The following is a 23,650-nucleotide window of genomic DNA, read 5'->3' as shown; positions in this document are numbered from 1 at the left end:
TACTTGTGTTCCTCCAGTTTGTCTATAACCGTTTCAGTGAATGAGTGAGCGTAGCATTACTCCCACTCCGTATCTAGCCTTAACTTCTCTACCCACCTACTGAGGGTAGAGTATATTTAGAATTTGTTTTCTTCTCCCCATGCCTATCGTTACTGCTTGAGATCAAACCTTAAGTTGTAACACTACTTAACTGGCTGAAAGTTTTGCAGTTACATTTGCATCCATGTAAGTATGGGGTAAAATTGTCTTTTTATGTATTTTATATTAATCCCAACCAAAATATTGCCTTTATAGAGACTGCCATATACTCAACTGTAGAAATTGATTTTTATGCCATAACTATTGGAATTGTAGTGCTAAGACCCCAGTAGATAGTGTTTGGGGCAGCATTACTTCTCTGGTCTGGTTTAAGGGAAATCATCAATATTTATTTGAACTAGGTATTAAATATCAGTGTTTTAAAGATTTTTAATTTTTATACAGAGACACCTAAGGTTACACCTTAAATTGAATTTAAAGTTAAACTTTAAAGCTAAGTATGGCTTATTTGCCAAACTTTCTTCATATATATCACTGTTTTTTATCCACAATTTTGAGGTTTTAATATTATTCAGTACTAGATTTTTCAAAGTTGTGCCCACTTTTTATTACTTCAAATACCTTGTGATATAGCTGCATGATAATATCTTCATTTTTTACATATGAAAGGTTAGAGGTAGGATTTGAAAACCGAACTCAGTAGGCTTTTAACTTGGGGGAACTTTGGGAACAAATCTTTAAACTTTCATGAATATAAAAGAGAATAAGCTAACTGACTTATCCAGTTCACCATAATGACTTGTTAACTTGCTGTACTCTTACTCAAATCTGTGTTTGTGTATTTTCTCAGTGGCGAAGAGGCTTCTATGATCTTCTATAAGAACTGGAATCTTTGACCTGCTTTACTTATCTCCTATGTTACTTTCTCTCTTTAGATGATATCCGCCAACAGAAATAACTGCTTTTTAAAAACTGGTAGAAAAGGGCTTTACATTTGGTCCTGTTGCTGTGGTGGAGATCCCTTACCTTTAGAGAGAGGCTGCTGACAGCTGTGTTCTTTCCAGGATTCAGTAAACTGAGGAGCTGGATTTCTGCGGGACACTGAAATGCTTTGGAGCTCATTAACCGTAGTACTAACTTGGTTTTTCTTTTTTTCATTTCTAGATTTGAATATCAAGTCATCAGGGTCTGGCTGTGTAAAAGTCCAAAATATTGAGTGTGATAATTGCAAAATTGAAACTGAACAGGGGACCAGCATCTTACAGTCAGTTAAGGTATAAATATTTTTCTAATTTTGTTTCAACGTTATTTTTTAAAACACCTTAAACTATGAACTACGGTATCAAATTAAGGTTATTATTCAAGCATCATTTATTGGAAATATTGAGTATCATTTATTCATCACTCAGAAATTCCTTGCAAAAAGTTTGTCAATTCTGTTGTGAAAGTATAGAGGTTGTAGCAACTTTGAAGGTTTCATCATGTTCCTTTTAGATTTCATTTCAAAGTGTACAGCGATACTAATAATACATTCTTAGTATTCTCAGATCTTACTAAGTTTAAGAAATTTTAGTTTTCATGAATGATTTTCTTCCATTTATTAAGGAGTAAGGAAAAGTCATTAAGCATTATAAATTTGCTTAAAATATTAAATTAATCACAGTTTTAATGTACCAGGTAGTTCATTACTTAAGGATTAAGTAGGTATTTGTGCTAAACAGCAAATGATTCATCTCACTTTGTAACAACGCTTTTATATTTAATTTTCTTAAAATTAGATTGGTCTCAGCTCTAAATGATTTCAAATACATCTCTGATAAGTTCTAGCTTACTGTTACTACTGGTACTACTTACACTTGCATATTCAAAACTCAATACTTTTGTGAACTTTGGTGGTATGTAACTTTGTTGAAGTCAGTCATCTTTGCTTCATAATTGCAAAACATTTTCATATTGGCATGCATAAACAGTAATTAGTATGATTAATTGGATGCATTTAAAATTTTTTACATTATTTGTTTTGTCCCAGCCACCTTTATTTGCACACCTACCTTTGGCATGTCTTCACATGTGAACCATTTCAGTAAATTTAGTTGCACAGGGACTTCCCTGGTGGTCCAGTGGTTAAGACTCCATGCTCCCAGTGCAGGGGGCCCGGGTTTGGTCCCTGGTCAGGGAACTAGATCCCGCATGCCGCAACTGAAAGAGCCCGCATGCCGCAACAAAGATCCCACGTGCCACAACTAAGACCCAGCGCAGCCAAAAAAATAAGAAAAATTTAGTTGCACAAATATCAAAAAAGATTAAAGAATACTATTACATATCCTTTTGGAAAAATGAGATGGTTCCGGTTCTTGTAAAAGATTGCACAATGAAGTTTTCATGTTGAATGACTAAATGGATGAGAATACCATGGTTCCTTTTTGTCCTTATAAATATATTGGTCACTCATCAATGCTTGAATTTCAGAAATTCATCTAGAATATTGTTCTCTGGAGACTCAGTATTAGATTTTCAATTTCACAGCCAAAATTAGAAGCTACTGTACTGCTGTCTGTCTCTTTGCAATCATCTTTTGATCCATCTGATAATTCTGAAAGATCTATTTTGTCGGTTTTCTTTTTTCTGCCATTATGTGCATAAAATGAAAAATGACTTCTCAACTTTGGCACTGTTGACATTTTGGGCTGGATAATTCTTTGTTGCCAGGGGCTGACCTATGCACTGTGGGATGTTTAGCAGTGTTCCTGGCTTCTACCAACTAAGTGCCAAGAAATACACTCCTCACTTAGGACCATGAAAAATATCTCCACACGTTGCCAGATGTCCTCTGGGGGACAAAAGTCACCTTTAGTTGAGAACCACCATTTGAAGCAAGTTCATCATTCTTCTGTTGTCTTATTCTTTTAGACATTTTCTGGCACAGTTAGGAATAATTGACAAATAATAATGAAATAACTGCTAGGATAATGAAATAGCAAAATGTTATGAGACATATGAAAAGAAAGAATACTAAGATCCCGTAATGTATTTTAGATTTACAAAGGAGTCCAGTGAACCATTATGGTAATTTTAAGATAGAATGAGTTTTATTCTGTTTAAAAAATGAGTAAATTTTCTATTTATTCTTTGGGAGACCTCTAAGAAAGAATAACAGTAATGAAATATCAGTCCTACAAATAGAATAGCTCAAAAAAGAAATTCAAGAATTAGAATTGAGTCCGCTGAATCTTAATGGTAGTTAGGAGAATTAAGAGGTAAGAGAATTATTCTTGAGATCTTAGGATTTAACTGACTTAAATTCAGAATGGGAACGCTTCGTGAAATATCTGGTTTAAGTTTTAAATATGGTACAATATCATTATCTCTAATTAGTGATTGCCTATTAATGTAAGTTTCTCTTCCACTCATTTTAAGGGTTTGAAATACATTTGATCTATGTTATAAGATGTTTATAGCAATAATAACAGCTACTGTTTACTGAGTCCTTATTATGTACCCAGAAATGTAGCTAAGGCTTCATTTAATCCTTGAATTATCTCCTTTTTATCAAGGAAGAAACTGTGAGCTACCAAGAGATTAAGGAACTCATTTAGGTTCCCACAGCTAATAAGTTGAGCTAAGATTTGAACTTGGGTCTTTCTGCATTCCAAGCTCATGCTCTTTCCACCTTTCCTTATTGTCCAAGCAAATGTCTGGCAGTACTAACTCACTGAATGCCACATATTTGCATTTTTAAAAAATGCAATAGTAATAGTTTATATTATACTAAATAGCTTCTGATTTATTTAAACATTTTAACTACTTTGTTTTGCATATTGAGGCAAGAGATAGATGGGCCCCAGGGTAAGCAGCTGGAGTTCATTCCCTGTGGACAGAAACTTCAAAATATCAATAGCAGGACAATCGAGAGAGGAGGCTGGGCCCTGCCCAGATAAGAGATAAAAGACCACATATTCCTTATTCTCAAAGTCAAGGAGACCTTCCCGACTACACATGCCCAGAAAGGCTTATTGGAGGTCCAAAAGGGAGGGGGCGCCACCCCAGAGTAAGTGACGTCAACTACGCATAGGCCTCTTTGCTAGAATCCATCTTGGCTGAGAGATGTGCGCGCACACACGGGAGGATCCTGAGATATACCAAATACGGACTCAGAACCAGGCAAAGCAAGATGATTGGTCAAAGGAAACCTGGAAGAAATGCCCCATAAAAGTGATTCAAACTACCACAAGGGGGCGACTCTCTCTCTGAGCCCACCCATGTGTCTATCCACAAGAACTGTACTTTTTCCTCCTAATAAACACTTTACTTGCTTCACTACTTTCCGTCTCTATGTGGAAATTCATTTCTACACAGCTGACGGTCTAGGGCCTTGTCACTGGCCACTGGTCCCCAGTGGTCTAGTGGCTAGGATTCAGAGCTCTCACTGCTACTGCCTGACTTCAGTCTCTGGCAGGGAACTGAAATCTTGCTTCAAGCCGCTGCAGGCCGAGGCCACCCAAGATCAATATGTTTTTAAATTTTATAATCTACTTTACATTTTTTGAAATTAGATGAGCTTTGAACTTAATGGTAGCTATTAACATTTTTGTGCTTTAGACCTCTTTGAAAATATTGATGATTATTTCCTTAGAAAAAATGCACACATGAAATTTTGCTTACGATTTCATAAGTTTCACAGACTTTCTAGAATGTCATGTAAACTTGGTTAAGAACTCCTGATTTAAATAAAATAACAGTTGTTTTGGAGATACTTTTTTCTAAAGTTCATCAGTTACTTGTCTGCCTGATAAGGACTGTATTAAATACAGTTTGACTTCTGACTCATGTTTCTATGGGCATGAAGTCTACCATGCTGTAATATAGATAAACTTTTTAAGAATGATTCATTTTGCCCTTTTCACTGAATTCTTTGAACTTCATTCGTGGGCCATTTTACCCAAGGTTTTACTGTTTTTCCCCCTGAGTAAAGCAACCAGAAGGTATATGGTTGTTTTGAATTTTTTTTCCCACTTTTTAGATACGTCTCTACTGTTGCTGGTTATGATATTGGTGGGTTTGCTTTTGCTATTTTTCTTCTTCTGGTATTTACCTATTCTTTTTCTCTTTATAGATGTGGTAGAACTGAAGACTTATGCAAATATTAAGGTGAAGTAAGCTACCCTAAAAAATAGACCAAACATTCTAATGGCTCACACACAACTATAGTTTATTTCTCATTTGTGTCCAAGTGTGTGGGTGACTCATTTCTATTCAGGTATTGTAGGTTCCCTTCATCTTCTGGCTCTGCTATCTGTTAGAGCCTTATTGTAATATACATTCACCTGGTGGAAGGGGCAGAGCACAGAGAAGGCACATTAATTCTTCTAAAAGCACCAGCCTGGAAATTGCACATAACATTTCTATTTATGTTCTATTGGCAAGAACTGAGCAGCACCTAAGAGGTAAGGGAAGCTGGAAAACATTGTCTCTTCATGGGCCCAGCTATACTCTTTGTACTTTGGGAAAATTGGATTTTTGTGGACCTATCATAGTTTCTGCCACAGTTGCCAAGTGTGAAATCAAGTGTTACATACACACACACACATTTTTTTTATCTAGCAGAGGAGGCTAACTGTAACTGCTATTTTCTTAGAGACATTTTCATTTAGTTCCAGTTTCTGGGCTGTGTTGTACTAGAAAGTTTAACAGTCAGTGGGTTGTTATCCTAAGTGTGAATATATACTTCTTCAGGTGACTCCAGCAATAAGAGTGTAGGATTTGAAATCATACAGAGCTTGATTCTGTTAGTTTAGATTTTGTTGTTTTCTAATGTGTCACCTGATAAGGTTGTTTAACCTTTCTGATTCTTGGATTCCTTCCTCTGTAAAATGGGAAAAATATAATACCCATCTCTCTGAATTGTGAGAATTCAATGTTAGTTCATGTAAAGTAGTGAACGTTGTTATTTGGTGCAAAGGAAATGCCAAGTAAGTAATAAATATTACTGTTATTAATAATGATGAATATTAATAATGATGAACAGTGATTATTGTTGTCATCCTCATCATGATTTATGTTTAGTTAGCCATTGTGATCTTTGATTCCCAACCCTTTCTTCAGTGAAGCTACCAGAACACCCAAATATCTTTTTTTTTTCCTTTGAGTCCAAGGAGCTTTATTTAATCCCTTTAACAGCAGTTGACATTCTTTTCTCACTGATGTTATTATTCCAAACAGTGCATTTCTATTCATTTCTACTTCCTCTTTTACTGCTTTATTATTATTTTAAAAGAAATGTAGGGGGCTTCCTTGGTGGCGCAGTGGTTGAGAATTTGCCTGCTAATGCAGGGGACACGGGTTCGAGCCCTGGTCTGGGAAGATCCCACATGCCGCGGAGCGACTAGGCCCGTGAGCCACAACTACTGAGCCTGCGCGTCTGGAGCCTGTGCTCCGCAACAAGAGAGGCCGCGACAGTGAGAGGCCCGCGCACCGCGATGAAGAGTGGCCCCCGCTCACCGCAGCTAGAGAAAGCCCTCGCACAGAAACGAAGACCCAACACAGCCATAAATAAATAAATAAATAAAAGAGCCTTCCCTAAATTAAAAAAAAAAAAAAGAATATCCGAATTGCCAGCATTGCTACTCTTGCTCTTAAAAAAAAAAAAAAAAAGAAAGAAATGTATAAAATGTTGGAACATTTTTTATTAGTATAAGTCAAATTTATTGTCTCTTTTTCTATGTGTGTATTTTTGTATTTGTCTTTCAGAGTCAAAAATTACATATTCAAACAAAAGGAGGTAAAGTGATCTGCCTGGGAACAGTTTATGGAAATATAGATATTCATGCATCAGATAAAAGTGTAAGATTGTAATTTTCTTTTTTAGTACTTGTAATTTTGCATCTGGTTGTCTCACACAGCGGGTAGATTCTACAAAATTTGTGGCAACACATTCCCTTTTTAATGCATTTGAGTTCATTAGTAAATTCAAATTTGAACTGAGATGATTAAATATTATATAATTTAATTTTAAATTTGTGATTTAATACTTTGATAGATATTTAGTTACTTATTTGGAATCAATAACATCTTTTTTTAACTTTTATTTTATTTTTTTTAAAGTTTTTTTTTTTTTTGATGTGAACCATTTTTAAAGTCTTTATTGAATTTGTTACAATATTGCTCCTGTTTTATGATTTGTTTTTTTGGCTGAGAGGCATGTGGGATCTTAGCTTCCCGACCAGGGATTGAACCACACCCCCTGCATTGGAAGGCGAAGTCTTAACCACTGGACCACCGGGGAACTCCCTCAATAACATCTTTAAATTCTTAATAGTTCTTTAAAAAATTTTTTTGTATTGAAGTGTAGTTGATTTACAGTGTTGTGTTAATTTCTGCTGTACAGCCAAGTGACTCAGTTATACACACATATACATTCTTTTTTATACTCTTTTCCATTATGGTTTATCCCAGGATATTGAATATAGTTACCTGTGCTATACAGTAGGACCTTGTTGTTTATCCATTCTATATGTAATAGTTTGTGTCTACTAACCCCAAACTCCCAGTTCATCCCTTGCAAATACTTAATATTGAATTCTAATTCTGAAGAGATTTTAATCTTAATGATGATCATGGGTTAAAATCAGTCATTACATAATACCAAAATAACTGGGATTAAATTTTTCTTATTGTTAGGTTTATTTGAGTATTTTTTCCAAGACCTGTTTATTTTGCCTTTAGGCAATTTTAGGAGGAGTTTCGAAACTCAACTTTCTTCAGTGTTTTCCACAAGATGGCACCATTAGACAGCATTACTGTTCTCCAAAAGCTTTTATTAGCCATAGGAACTTTGATTGTTATAAGACAGTTTGCATTTTTTCAGTCAACTTTTGTTGCTTTCTGTGATTTAGCGTAGTATTAAGAATAAAGGTATAATTTTGAAGTATAAATTGTCACAATTTTTTAGCATGATCAGTAATGTTTTAAATCTTTTAGAAAGGTCTAAGCCACCTTTTATTTTACAGTTAGACAATTTGCAAGGATTCTTTTGTCATAAATTTGTTCAATTCCATACTCAGCTGTATTCTCAGATAATTGGTGGGGAGGAATTGTATCTTATATGTAGATTATTGTTGGCATAATTAAACAAGGTAGGTTATAACACTAATTGTTCTACTGTTGTCACTTTTATTTTCCATCACCTTTCTCTTAGAACCTGTGGGAGACTGTTTAAACCCAAATATTCAAATTTATCTTTTTAAAAAGTGTTGAAAGACACTGCCTGGCTTTATGTGACAGCTGTTTTGAGACAGCATTTAGTTTCACCTCTCTGATTGTTGTGGTCTTGGAGGTGCAAAAGGGAAATTGGACAACTGCAGTTGCAGAATATTGCATTATTGATGTTCAAATATAACTATCAAAGAAGAATTTAAATCATCTTAATTATTTTCTATTTTTAATATTTTGACCACTGTTTCCACTCATTATTTTTTTTTTAAACATCTTTATTGAAGTATAATTGCTTTACAATTGTGTGTTAGTTTCTGCTTTATAACAAAGTGAATCAGTCATACATATACATATGTTCCCGCATCTCCTCCCCCTTGCATCCCCCTCCCTCCCACCCTCCCCATCCCACCCCTCTAGGTGGTCACAAAGCACCGAGCTGATTCCACTCATTATTTATCCTCTCAACTTTCATGGTTTATTGAATATTCATTTATTCCTAGTTTCTGTTATACTATTTTGTTTCCTGCCTGATGGAGTTTTGTGTTGTACTAAAGAATCAGTTTTTATATTTCTTTCTATTTATATTATGCATAGTGTTAATTTTTAAGGCATATTTCTAAGTTTGTGGGGTTTTATATAAAATAAATTCTTATGAAATATGTTAACTTTTAATATACAACTTCCATAGAAATGTGTTTTGGATATTTGAGAGGCAGCATAGTGAATTGGTTTAGAACACGTAATTGAGAACCAGAGTACCTGGGTTCTGGCTCAGCCACTTACTAAGCTCTTTAACTTCAGATGAGTTATTTAACCTCTATGTGTCTTGGTTTTCTGGAAAATAGAATAATAGTAATGACATTAACTCACACAGTTGTTATGAGGATTAAATGAGTTAATACATAATACAGATAAGATACTTAAAATAATGTCTTGCATAGCTAACTCCATTATAGTGTCGACTATAATGATGATAATAAAGGTAAATAAAACACAGGAAAGGTAATTTGGCCAGTCCTAGACCTACCAGTTAACTTTACTGAGACTCTGTTTCATTATTCATAAAATAGGGATGGTATTGTTTGTTATTTCTGCTCAGCAAGATTGTGAGAATCAAGTGAGCATTATAAACACTTAACAGTATATTCTTTATGTATCATTTTATATGGAATGGCTGTTTTTAAATTGTATCGTTAATTTCAGTATCCTAAGTTTGATACAGACAAGATAGAAATCCATTGTATCTGATTGTTGAATGAATTGGTAATATAGTTATCAGTTGACCTTTCTTTCTTAGTTTGGGCTACAAGGCCACAGTTTTTCCTTAAAACTTCATTTTCATTTTATAATGTTGATTTATAATAACTAAACTTTATGAAAAAAATTTCCTCTTGTATAGAAAAGCAAATTATAGCACTATCTCTCTAAGAAAGGTATTTTTGGATCTACTTTTTGTTCTTTCTTTAAATATCTACTTAATAAGCAAGCTGTACAGTTTAATCTATTTTTTTGAGTGTTTGTTCCATTAGCATTAGTAACTGTAAATAAGATCCTCAATATTTTGCTGTAAACTATGGTGTCCTAAGTTTAATTTTTCTAGTTAGTATCTGATATAGTGCATTATATATGGCCCTTAGTGAATTTTCTATTTCTTTGAAATTAATTTTACGGATTGATTGGTTAAAATAGCTATATTATTGTGATGAGGAGTGTTGTACTTTTGCTTGCTTTCATTTAGTTTGGTGGGGCAGGGGAGGATATTTTTTAGCTTCCTACAGGGTAAGATATTTAGTGTTTAATGAACAAAGTAAATCCTTGGCATTTTCCTGATACTCATAAGGAGTGTCTTAAAAGCTTTATTTGGTTGTGGGGAGAGTCTAACCAAAAGTTCCCCCTTGCCAATAAAGACACAGACCTACTAGAGAATGGACTTGAGGATATGGGGAGGGGGAAGGGTAAGCTGTGACAAAGTGAGAGAGTGGCATGGGCATATATACACTACCAAACGTAAAATAGATAGCTAGTGGGAAGCAGCCGCATAGCACAGGGAGATCAGCTCGGTGCTTTGTGACCACCTAGAGGGGTGGGATGGGGAGGGTGGGAGGGAGGGAGATGCAAGAGGGAAGAGATGTGGGAACATATGTATAACTGATTCACTTTGTTATAAAGCAGAAACTAACACACCATTGTAAAGCAATTATACTCCAATAAAGATGTTAAAAAAAAAAAGTTCCCCCTTGCCAATTCAATTAAGTTTCAAATATTCTTTCAGCATTTATCTTTTGATATTCCCTAAAACAGCCTCACTATTTATAAAAAGCTAGAGTATTCATACTTGTTGTCTGCTTTATGGAAATACTTGGAGAATTTTAAGCTATGCATAAAGCAACTTTTCATGAAGAAATTTTGTAGGTAAAGGATAAATTTTTTCAGAAATTTTAAACCTTACTATTACACTGAGGAATGCAAAATGTGTATTCTCACAAATCTGAATGTATATAAAATATCTATCTTTCTTTGACAGACTTACTGAAACTAGATTTTAAAAAAATTCCTATGAATCCATAATTAGCTGTAGCAGATAAGCAATTGGGTGTATTTTATATACCTAATAAAAGTCCATTAAAAAACAAAATTATATACTTCAAATCTGGACGGCAAAGTGATTCTAGCTTGCTTCCCGTAACAACCTCTGGGTACTTTAATTTCTCTTTTCATAGTTTATCTGTCTTCTAATATTTTAGTATTCTTGAAACTCAGTTCTTATTAAATATTTTGAACTCAACAGTTTTTGAAGGAAGTATAACGATTGAATAATACTGATGCCAGTGTGTTGAAAAAGAGTGATGTTCTTTCTTTAAATACGTCAGTGTAATGCTTGAATTTGACCCTGGGCAAAACTGTGGCAAGCCTTCCTAGTGATTCAGTTTTTATGTCAACAATTTTATATTAACGCTCACTTTATGCTTATAAAACATTTGTGTAAAATACTATAAAGATAATTTGGAATCCTTAATTAGATACCTTCATTTTACATTGGGCTCAATATTTGAGACATAAATGCATACTGAATTTTGTTAGAGAAGTTTAGGGATAAATACAAAAATCCTTCCATTTTGTTCAGTGGAAAGCCACTGACTAATTAGATGTAAAGTGGAAAAATTCTAGAAATAATAGTGTATTCACTACATTAACAGATGAAATGAGAAAAATCATACGAGAGTCCAATAAAGTCAGATAAAGTATATGCTAAAATTTAAAACCCATTCATGAGTTAAACAGCAACAACAACAAAACAGATTTGAAATAGAAGGGAACTTCTTTAATCTAAAAAAAAGAGATCTAGAAGATATCTATAGCAAACACCATACTTAATGATCCAATGTTGTAAGCTTTTCCTCTGAGAATAGGAATAAGATAAGGATGCTTACTTGTTATCTCATCACTTCTATTCACTGTTAAATTGGAGGCCTGAGCCAGATTGTAAGGCGGGAAAGAACAGGAAAAACAGTGTTAATATGAGGATTAGAAGGGAAGAAATGAAACGATCACTTGTAAAGAATATAATTATGCATGTAGAAAAATTGTTTTAATTCAGGTAGATTATTAGAATCAGTTAAGTGAGTTTAGTGAGGTTTTGGATTTAAGGTCAAATACAAAAGCCAGTTAAGATAAAATGAAATTTAAAAAGCTATGTTTTATAATAACATTTAGAAAACATCAAATAGGAATAAATTTAACAAAAGATGAAGAACTCTACATAGAAAATATAAAACATTATTAAGAGAAATTAAAGAAGATCTAAATAAATGAAGGAATATAATGGGTCTATTCCACAGAGAAAACACTGTTGCTCATAATCTTGTAATTAGAGCTGGGGAATTGAAGTCAATAAATTGACCGTGTACTGTACATATTAGTTGCCCACTAATTCTGGCTTTCTACCAGTCTTCATTTTATAATGAACTGATTTGAGTCTTTCTCTTACTAGACTGTGACCGTAGATAAACTGCAGGGAAGCTCTGTTAATGTATCTACTGAAGATGGTTTGCTGAAAGCCAAGTGTCTTTACACAGAATCGTCATTTCTGTCTTCTGCTGCTGGGGATATTACATTAGGAAGTGTTCATGGTAAGGTGACAGAGGCCTAATACATCTTAGATATGCCACATAACGTAAATTTTAAGAGATGACTGTGTTTCTTTGTAGTTGAAGGAGGATCTGCCATTAGGAAGCTGCCCCTGTAAATAATTAATTGCAAACTAACCATCTTTTAAAAAACCCACAAAATAAAGTGACTCATAAGGTACTGAATTTTATTTTGGCAAGAAATTGAATATTATGCTGTTATACATGAAGCTAATAATAATTCTGATTTTTAATGCATTTCTTTATAGAAGGCAACAAACAACAAGGAAATATGTGCAGGAATATTCAGAGGAAAGCACAGTGAAACAAAAGCAGTGTTAAAAAATAAAGATGGGTTCTGAGTGATTGCTTTTATGTTATGATAGGAAAGCTAAGGATTAAATAAATTAATGAAACATTTGTGTGGGATCCGATTATAGCAATTCAGTGATACTAATTTTGGCTGAAATGCTTTATGTGTATTAGTACTAGCACCAGGTCCTCCCAGTGCCCTGCCATTTTCAGTTTTCTTTAATTAAATATCATCTTGTGACTTTTAAAACATGTCTCTGCAGATATGTAATATTACTTAGTTAACTTTTGTGTTATTGAAAGAAAAGAAGAGAATGTAATGGTGAAGTAATGTGGCAAAGGGCATGCTGGTATTCAGTGTCACTCAGCATGCTTCTTAAATTCCCACATAGCAGATGATTTAAGTCCAGGTATGTTTTCTGAAATATGTACACATAGAATTAAGAATCTCTTATCCTGGCAAGTAGTATATACACATCTGCTAAATGCCTTTTGGACCATTTTCCAGGAGTTATAGACAAACTTTTGCTGTACGTAGTCCACTCATTTAACTTCTATAGGAAAGCTGAATATAGCTATCTATACACTTTGGTAAAACCTCCAGATTTTAGTAGTGAGCATGAATTATTAGGTGGTATTAGAAAACCTGGCTAGTGCTAACCATGCTATTTAGCAAATTGGCAGGTAGTCTTACAGTTAAAAAAAAATCTGAAAAAATGAGTACTTATATGCTTGAAATAATTCTTGAACCTCAATTTCATAGTTAAACCTCATCAACCATTCTTGTAGGGTTAAGGTATTATTTGAGTCCAAAATAAAGCAAATAGTTTTGTTAGTTATTCATCAGTTTTGTTGTTTTTTGTTTTGTTTTGTTTTGTTTACTCAGGTGTGCCTTGAATAGTTCTGGTAATTTGTAACTCCATATTTTAACAATGACTTTTATGTAAGCATTGCATTTTTAACTGTTAATTGTAACTAAAAGTACTGTACTTAATATATTGAGTAATTTTTAGTGGAAAAGCAATTCCTTATCATGTCACATGTTGATTAACACCCACGATAAGAACAGCTCCGTTCTCTGCAGTGCTTTATACCATGTTTACACTGAATTCATTAATGTTTAAATTTTTTTGCTTTCTTTTAAGTGGAGAATTGAACTTGGTACATTAGTAGCTTACATGATAGTAAAACAGATGTACTTTTTTGAAGCAGTCCTCAAAATACTCTAGGTCTCTTTTTTTTTTTTAACATCTTTATTGGAGTATAATTGCTTTACAATGGTGTGTTAGTTTCTGCTTTATGACATAGTGAATCAGCTATACATATACATATATCCCCATATCCCCTCCCTCTTGCATCTCCCTCCCACCCTCCCTATCCCACCCCTTTAGGTGGTCACAAAGCACTGAGCTGATCTCCCTGTGCTATGCGGCTGCTTCCCACTAGCTATCTGTTTGACATTTGGTAGTATATATAAGTCCATGCCACTCTCTCACTTCATCCCAGCTTACCCTTCCCCCTCCCTGTGTCCTCAAGTCCATTCTCTACGTCTGCGTCTTTATTCCTATCCTGCCCCTAGGTTCTTCAGAACCTTTTTTTTTTTTTTTTTTAAGATTCCGTATATATGTGTTAGCATACGGCATTTGTTTTTCTCTTTCTGACTTATTTCACTCTGTAAAATACTCTAGGTCTCTTGATTACTTACAGTAGCTGAAATGGAAACAAATTGCTAGGAATAAAAGAGTTCATTCTTTAGCCTTTGTAAAACCTTTTATATTTACTGACCTTTATTGTGAAGTCAGATACCTTTCCTTCGGTGGTTTCGATCTGAGCCAGACCTAGATCCTCTTTTGAACTGTTGTCTCTGGTTGGGATTTTGAAAGAAGACTCTGAGATGGAAATTAGAGTGTAGCAAATTTACCAGGGAGGCCTGTGGGGACCAACGCCATACAAAGGAACATAGCCCAGTTTCCACAGGAGAGGTTAGACTTGGTAAGTCTCAACAACCCCAAAGGGGTGCTCTGAAGCTGGGATGGTCCTCAGAATTGTCTCAAGTTGGGGTGAGGGGAGATGGACCTTTATGTCCCCAATCCTTAGATGCAAACTGCCCCAGAAGCACAGTGATCTTGGATCAAAATGGCTCTCTTCAGATAAGGCAATTCCCTAAGAGAGCAGAGAGCTGAAGACTGTCTGCCAGCAGTATTCCCAATAGATAGGAAAATAAGCCCTGCAGTTACAAAGGGGGTTCTGAATGATGGCTCATAGCACCCACTACCGTTATATTTATTCATTCGTGCAGTACGTGTATTGACCACCTACTGTGTGCCAGATTTTCAGGCACAAAGGGTATGAAGTTGGGCAGGAGATGATACCTATCCTTAAAGAACTCACGGTCTAGTGGAAGGATTGAGCATCATCCTTCTTGTTTGTAATACTAGTAGAGCAGAGAGAAGTAGGAGAAGGGAATATTTGATCCAGTTGCCATTGTAGAAGAGGTTCCATGTTGTTCAGCCCTGCTTTCTCCATCTAGTCCTTGGCCCTCACTCTGCTTGGTTTTTCAGTGGTAGTAAGTATATGAAAGAGAGAGATTTGAAAAAACCATCTGCATTTCTTAGTCGTACTCTGTGCCTGCCTACTTTTTAAATTACCCTTAAGAGAGGCCCAAGTTTCTTGTCTCCCCCTCCTATGCCATCCCTATTTCCATCCTTGTCCTAAGGGATTATATGCACATGTTCCTTGAGTTTGGAGTGTGGAGGGGGGATGGGTACGGAAGAACAGGCAGTGTTCTAGCCCTACATCCTAATAGGTTAGAAGATTAGAGCCCTGACTGGTGGAAGGAAGTCCCTTTGCTCTAGCTACTGGGATTTTAGTAGGGAGAGATACCTCCCAAGGATCATCCCAAGCTGGAACTCTGAATATATATTCCACTGAAGTCTTTGTTCTAAGTGGTGATGGTCATATAACACCAATTAGATCCATATTTTGGCTGTATTTAAATAAACTAGCTTGGGAATCTTAAAACTTATTTTTACAGGAAAATATGTTGCTACTTCTAAACATCTGACTTACAGAAAACAAATTCATAAGAATATACACATTCTAAGACCTGCCTGTTCAGGATTTATTTAGTTTGGCTTCTTTTTCTTTTTTTTATGTAAATTTATTATTATTATTTTATTTATTTATTTTTGGCTGCATTGAGTTTTCGTTGCTGTGCGCGGGCTTCTCATTGCAATGGCTTCTCTTGTTGCAGAGCACGGGCTCTAGGCACATGGGCTTCAGTAGTTGTGCCTCGTGGGCTCTAGAGTTCAGGCTCAGTGGTTGTGGCACACAGGCTTAGTTGCTCTGCGGCATGTGGGATCTTCCCAGACCAGGGCTTGAACCCGTGTCCCCTGCATTGGCAGGTGGATTCTTAACCACTGCACCACCAGGGAAGTCCAAGTTTGGCTTCTTTTTCTTAAGGTAGATTTTTTTTTAAACCCAACATACAGATGTTGTAAAAAGCCATTTGTACCACAAATATGATGACAATAACTGTCTTTTTCATAGATTTCATAGGTATATGCGTTTGGAGCCCTTGTGTTAATAGGTTGGGGGTGGTTGTTTGAAAGCATGTTGAAAGCAAACATGTATTGAGTGCCTAAGTGAGCCAGCCCATTTTATTTAATGGATAATTGGCTGTTTACAAATGAAGAAAACAAAACTTAGAAATGTCTGATTGTTTGCTCTCAATTATAAGTTAATTAGTGGAAGAGCAAGAATTCGATCCAGGTTTCTTGACTTTTTAGGAGATGTTTTTAAACAGTGTTCAAACAAATGTGTGCACATAGCCATGGTGATTTCTTGATTGCAACCCAAATTCCATCATTGCTTTTAGGGCTACCTGGGTCACTCTAGAGATGTTTCCTCTAGACAGACAGCACTACAACACAGATGCACTGCTTCAGCTGGGTTCTAAATTGTAAACTCCAATTTCAGGATTTTTGTGCCTTATGAAAATGTGGTGTTCCATATAGTGTTCGGGTTCAGCTTAGCTTCGTGGAGCCATTCAGGGACTCGGTTCATTCTTTAAAAGTGATGCTGCTATCTTCAGTGTGTGGCTTCTAAGTCTTCCATGAAAGGAAGACAGAGCATGAAATTTATTTCTTGTCTGTATATTCTTTTTGTTCATATACCCTGATGCAAACTAATACCCAACATACTGCTGAATACTTAAGAGGATGCCCAGTAATGAGGAAAGGGAAAATGAAAGGAGTAATATGTCTTTCCTGGCTTTGCAAATTGACTCCTGTGTGTAGAGAAGGGAAAAATCTATCTTAAATGGTTTTCAAAATGAAATTTTTAAGTAGAGCTAACGATATTTTCTTGGTAAGAAAATGAGTAATCTAATTGACTAGTAATATTTACTATTTGTAATGTTGGTTGAATCACATCTATTAAGTATGTGTGCCTTCTAATACAAAAGAAACTAGTTTGTTCATTGACTCAACAAATATTCCCCAATGTTCTGGCACTGAGAACCTAGTGGGAGAATGAGTACTTGGATAGTTTGTGTTTAGATATAAAATTTTGTGACAGTTTACTATCTTGATTTCCTTCTAAATTATAAAAAAGTAGATTCTGTGTAAAGTACATTTTATTATATTCTGCTATTTGAATATTTGTGATTTTAAAAGAATTCTGTACATGTATATATAAGATATACATGTATTTATATGTATTCTAGTAAATATATTTTAAAAATATAAATATATAGTCTCCTGACTTAGAAAGAAAAGCTTCCTTGAAATGGTTTGCTGGCATTGATTTTATTTATGATATAATTTAAACTAATTAGGGTTAATATGTAGGAGTACTCATGACAGTCATTTTAGTGTTTTATATTTAACTTATGTTATTATTTGGAATAAATGATTAATGAATAAAACTGCATTTAAACTATTTAGATTCCCTATATAACTTAGGGTCTTATTTTAGACTCTTTGGGAACATACATTAATACATAAATTGATGACTGTTAGTTCTCTCATTTTTCTGTACTTCAGAAGTCCTTTGTTCCCCAAAGATTTAGCAATTTCTACATGCTTAAACTCTTCCTTAAATAATTACTTTGGATTTTAGAAACTTTCACAGAAGTAAAAGTTATACAAACTATACAAATACAGTTGATCATTTTGATAGCACTCAAAATTTCTTAAAGAAATGTCTCAACTTGCTTTAAGAAGGACATATAGGCTCTGGTGAATTTATAAATCTGCCTTGTGAATTTAGAAAGTTAGAAGTAATATAAAATTTTAAAAGAAAGGAACTTTTATTGGATTAAATGGAACTCTTCATGAAGTTCATGAAAATGCTTTGTTCTAATTCTAGTGTTTATTCTTAAGTTCATTGTGAAGTTTGTTTGTCATTTTAACACAGGATAATTTATGTTAATGTTGAATCTGGACACTTAAAACATTTTTATATGAAATACCAGAGAGGAATTACAGCTTCCTTTGTGGTGCAGACAGCATAGTTTGTTTTCATGATTTAGACATATGATAAAATATGTTGCTATTTCATGCAGTGTTTGGACTCCGCTCAGGTCCTTAGAGGGACTGGGCTCCTTCCATAAAGGTGATGCCGCCATTTTCAGTGTGTGGCTTCCAAGCTTCCACTAAAGGAAGAGAGATCATAGAGGATCATGTGAGAAATTTGTTAGCCAGCATGTTTTCAAATGACTTTAACTGCAGAAGTCTGAGATAAAGAGTTTAGTGTGTTCTAAGGAAGGAGAAAGGCACACAAGTATTAGGGGGTACTGGCAGTCTGTGTCACATCTTATAGTTATAATTGCTCTTTCTCAAATGTCTATGAGTTCCTCCTCTTTCCACACCCCCTTGCTATTCTCCAGGATTTCATCCTTGTTTCATTGTTTTTTCAATTCTTTCTTTTCCTTAGGCATCTTATACACTTTTGAGTCTCAACTACCCTTGTATTCTGATAATTCAAATATGTATCTCTAGTGCTGACTTCCAGCTTATACATCCATCTGCTTAGTAGATATAGCCATTTGGATCTTTACAGGCTTCTCAAATGACTTCACATTTCTAACTTCTTTTCTCCTACTTTCCCAGCCCTCACCTCCCCAACCTCATCCATAATATAATCCCCCTCCTTTATTTCCATTTGCAGATTCTAATATTACCATGTACCTAATTTCCCAAGCTAGAATCTAGAAGTAACCCTAAATTCCTCTCTCTATCACCTTGCACATCTATCAATCCCAAAGTATAGGTACATTTTATTGTCTAAATATTTCTTCAATCTATCCCAGTTTTTTCTTTCAAACTTCTACTGTTCTTTTTTTTTTTTTTTAATTTATTTATTGATTATTTTTGGCTGTGTTGGGTCTTCGTTGCTGTGCGTGGGCTTTCTCTAGTTGCGGCGAGCAGGGGCTACACTTCTTTGTGGTGCGTGGGCTTCTTATTGCTGTGGCTTCTCTTGTTGCGGAGCACGGTCTCTAGGCACGTGGGCTTCAGTAGTTGCAGCACGTGGGCTCAGTAGTTGTGGCTCATGGGCTCTAGAGCGCAGGCTCTGTAGTTGTGGCGCACGGGCTTAGTTGCTCCACGGCATGTGGGATCTTCCCGGACCAGAGATCGAACCTGTGTGCCCTGCATTGGCAGGCGGATTCTTAACCACTGCGCCACCAGGGAAGTCCCCAAACTTCTATTCTAATTCAGATTCTTATCATCTCTTGCCTCAACTCTAACAGTAAGTTTGCTTCCAGTCTTGCCTTCTTCAAATTCATCCTCTTCACTATAGCTATGGTTGGTTATTAGAAAGGCACATTGAACATTGCGTTCTCTTACCCAAACCCTTTCCTACTGCCTCAGTGACTTAGCTAACTTACTATTTCCTTTTTCTGGCCTTATGCTTTGTCTTCTAGAATTACACAATCTCTTACTTCTTCCTGTATATATTCTTATTTGTTCTTTACTTCTGAGTTTTTGATCAGAGCCCTTGATCATACTGGTCAATTATAGTCTTCCTAAAATGATTTTCCCAGCTTTCTTTATCTCATTGACTTTTAGTAATCTTTTAGTACTCAGCTAAAGCAGCCTTCCCCCATCTCTGGCCTTGCATTGACCCATAAATTCTTGCCTTATTAAAGAGCAAAGGTCATGTTTTATTTACCTCTATATTCTTAGCATTTAGCCCTGTGGCTTGCAAATAAAAAATATCTCTCTTCCTGCTCCCGCAGCCCTCCCCCTAAAACAGAAGCACAAAAAGGATTTAACTTTTAAGGATATTTGATTTCTCTGTTTGGATTATGAAAGTATATGTGCTGTTTTTACCATAATTACATTTATTTTAGTGAAGAAAAATAAACTAATGTTTATCTTTAAATCGATAGCTTATTTTTCCTCTGACCACACTAGAATGAAGAGTTGCTAGTTAAGGAGAAGTATTTATTTTCTCAAAAATTGGGGTTTGTGGAAAAGTTTCATAACTTGAAAGAGGAGTAAGCACACATAATTTTACAGACCATATGGCATCTGCTTTATTGGAAGGAAGGCTTTTACAAAGATCTACTCTCAAATAGTTGATTTGTTTATTTTCGGTGGTTGGAGATGAAATAGGTGAAACCAAAATATAGAAAATTGTGTTAGTAATGCCCATTTGGTTGATTTGTGTACTTTACAATATTCTACCTTGTTCCACAAAGTATTTGAGATAAGAGTTTCATGTTGTATATTTTAATGACTTTGGAATATTTCTGTTTAGGGTAGAGGTTTTCTAAATATTTTGATATAAGTGGAGAATATTTTTTTTGTTTATTGCTTTAAAAATCCTTTAGCGTTGATAAAAATATTTTGATATATTCTTTATATTTAAAATTAGTTCCATACTTTTCTTGTTCTGTTATGCTTTTACCTTACAGAACTCTAACATTCAAGAGAGATGTAGTTTGAGACTGTACAGATTCTGCTATAATGTGAACTAGTCCTCATTTTTTAATGGATCTAAAACTTCTATTTTATGGCTATAAAACCATTGTTTTCTTGATCACTTCACTTTCATCACAAGCACTAATGATTAACTTTTTGAGAAAGACCACGTTTTCTATTTTCATTTAAAAAAGTAAATTTTTACTGCATTCGCTGAAGACTAGTATAAGGTAATAAAGCTCCAAAATGTTGTCTTGCTGAGTGGGTGACTGAACTTACTACTAGCTAAATGACTGACTGTAGAACTATGTCATAGTTAAAATCACAAATATCAGGGGTCTGCTTTACCTTATTTTTGAAGTATTCATAAGGTGAAAACAGTAAAGAGAATTCTGAGTGTCTCACACTAGCTTAATTTTCCTAAAGATTAGGAAGGAATACAAGATGTTTTTCTTGTATTGTTGCCTATCTTGAAATTCTTCACTGACTCCTTCAGTATAGGATAAAGTCAATAGACTAAGCACTCTATGGTTCTTCTACAGATTTATTTTTACCTATTTTTCCAAACTAATTTTGAACATTTGTTCAAAAAATAATAGTATTTACTATGTACTGGGCAATATACTAAGCTCTTCAAATATAACACTAAATAAGAAAGACTTAATCCCTGTCCTCATAGACCCGCCTAATTGCTCCAGCCTAACTGATGAGCATGATTTAAATAATAGCATGTATAGTTATGCCTTTTTACCTTTGCTTACTTCATTATTTTTTCCACAAAATCCTTTCCCTTCAAACATCAAATTTTACCCACATTTCAAACTTCAACTCTGGTGATATCTCCAATATCACTATTCTCCCTGTTCACGCCAGGTCATTTTAGTCTGTTTCCTCTGAATGGCTGTGGCAACTAATTCATACTGTTCCGTTACAACATTCACTTATAATTATTAATAACTTCTAATTTTTAACTTCTCATGTGTGCATCTCCCCAGATAAGCCTATAAGGTTTTGGATGGCCAGTCTGTTCTCTGCAACCCCTGCAAGTGATTCGGGTCCTTCCCACGTGCAAAACACACTCCCTTCCTTTCAAGGTTCCCAAAGTCTCATCCCATTACATATCTCCTCAGAGTCCAGAATCTCTACCTCAAAATCAGATCCAGATGTAGATGAGCCTCCTTGGGTATAGTTGCTTAAGTATAACTCAAGTATTCTTCTTCTGAATCTGAAGACCTGTGAACTAAAGAGACAAGTTCTTTAGCCCCCTCAACCCACATACACCACCTACACACTCAGAATACAAGGATGGGATATGCATAGGATAATTTCCATAGACTTTCCTGTCCAAAGAGGAGAAAATAAGGGACACAAAGGAGTCATTGGTCCATAATGATTTTGAAATTCAGGTGGGCAAACGTTGGAGGTTACTTGATTAGATCTCAAGGCTTTGCGATAATTCTTTAGGGTTCCAGGCTTTGCCCTCTGAGTCATCCTTTCTTTTTCATGAAATGTAGCATGTGTTTGCAGCTGAGGAGTTTTCTCAGTCTGCTTCCTGCCAGCAGAATTTTGGGGGTTGAATGGTCCCATTTCACTTTGTACTGTCACTGTCCCTTTCAGTCGAAGTTAGCAATGTGTTTGCTGATACACTTCTCTCAAAAATTTTGTCAGCCTCCTGTGAATCAGATTGGGGTTTATTCCATTAGATAGAAGCCACAGCCAAGAATCTCTTCAAAATATGGACTTCTGCAGAGATATTAAGATACAACGCTCTCAAGCTTTCTAGAGGACCTGTTGTTTGACTGAGAGGATCTGTGAGATACCCATAATCTGTTTAATGGACTTTTTGTATAACTGATTAATACTGTGAGGTATCACCCTTGAGCTTTTCTGGAGTCTTAACAAAAGATTTTACAGTCAATCCACCAGTTTTATTTTTAGGCCGTGTTCTGGCCATGCCCTGGATTCAAACTTTGTATAGAAGCCATTCTTACCTTTAGCATCTTTTGCCATCTTGAGAAGCTGAGACTTTTCAAAATCATTCATGTCCTGGTCTTTCTGTTGTTTAACAGTCCTTTCTTTAGTTTAGCTTATCTTTCTTCTCTTGCATCTTACTGAAGCGTCAAGGAAAAATGGGCAGTACCTACCACACTTTGACTCTGCTTGGCAGTCTCCGTGGCTAGATCATTCAGTTCATTAGGCACATTTCCTACTTTCCACGTTACTGATAGTGACAGTGTTGCAGAGTTTCCAATACTACTTAACAGGGATCTGCCTTCCTCCAGTTTCCAAAAACATTTTCTTCTCTTCCTTTTGAGACTTCATGGGAAGCAGACACAAAGTCCAGCTTTCTACTAACACACTGTTCAAGCAATTTAGGCCTTCTGTACCATGCTCCTAAAAATCCTTCCAACCTATGCCTACTGCCAAGTTCCAAAGCTATTCCAATATTTTTAGTTAGTTATTATGGCATCACCTCACTTCCAGCTTTCAAAATCTTTTCTAGTTACCTCTTCCTGTGTAACAAATTTAGCAGCTGAAAACAACAAACATTTATTTTCTTACACTTTGAATGGGTCAGGAATCTGGGTGTCGCTTAACTGGGTCCTCTGCCTCTAGATCTCTCTCGAAGTTGTAATCAAGGTATCAGCTGGGGCCATGGGCTTATTTGAAGGTTCAGCCAAGAGAGAATCTGCTTCCTGGTTCACTCATGTGGTTGTTGGCAGGATTCAGTTTAGATTCTGTTGGCTTGGGGCCTCTTTCAGGTCCTTGCTCTTGGGCCTTTTTCATAGGGCAGTTGACAACATGGCAAGCTGGCTTCCATCAGAGCAAAAGAGAGCTGGCAAGACAGAAGCCAGAATCTTTTTGTTACCTAGTCTTGGAAGTAACATCCCATCACTTTTGCCCTTAGTATTCTCTTTGGTAAAAGCAAAGCAAATCTCCTACACATGAGTGGAGGAGATTATACAAGGGCATGAATACCGGGAGGCAGGGATCATTGGAAGCCATCTTAGAAGCTATAAGATCTTTGGCTAC

At 35.5% G+C, this 23,650-nt stretch overlaps 1 protein-coding gene across 3 annotated transcripts in view; it reads left to right on the top strand.

Moving 5' to 3' along the window:
• The window catches only part of FAM185A (family with sequence similarity 185 member A), a 65,606-nt gene that overhangs the window by 1,966 nt on the left and 39,990 nt on the right, over nucleotides 1–23,650 (top strand). For 2 of the 3 annotated variants that reach the window (XM_061197635.1, XM_061197634.1), the window contains exons 2-4: nucleotides 1,204–1,313; nucleotides 6,787–6,879; nucleotides 12,242–12,380. In XM_061197635.1, the coding sequence (XP_061053618.1) occupies nucleotides 1,204–1,313; nucleotides 6,787–6,879; nucleotides 12,242–12,380 (342 nt within the window). The remainder of the gene's footprint in view (nucleotides 1–1,203; nucleotides 1,314–6,786; nucleotides 6,880–12,241; nucleotides 12,381–23,650) is intronic. The other variant, XM_061197636.1, reaches the window with a different exon arrangement.

This window comes from Eubalaena glacialis, chromosome 8 (assembly GCF_028564815.1).
Source record: "Eubalaena glacialis isolate mEubGla1 chromosome 8, mEubGla1.1.hap2.+ XY, whole genome shotgun sequence".
In the NCBI taxonomy this organism is placed as follows: domain Eukaryota; kingdom Metazoa; phylum Chordata; class Mammalia; order Artiodactyla; family Balaenidae; genus Eubalaena; species Eubalaena glacialis.
The sequence above is the reverse complement of the archived record's forward strand: the minus strand, read 5'-3'. Positions and strand labels throughout refer to the sequence as shown.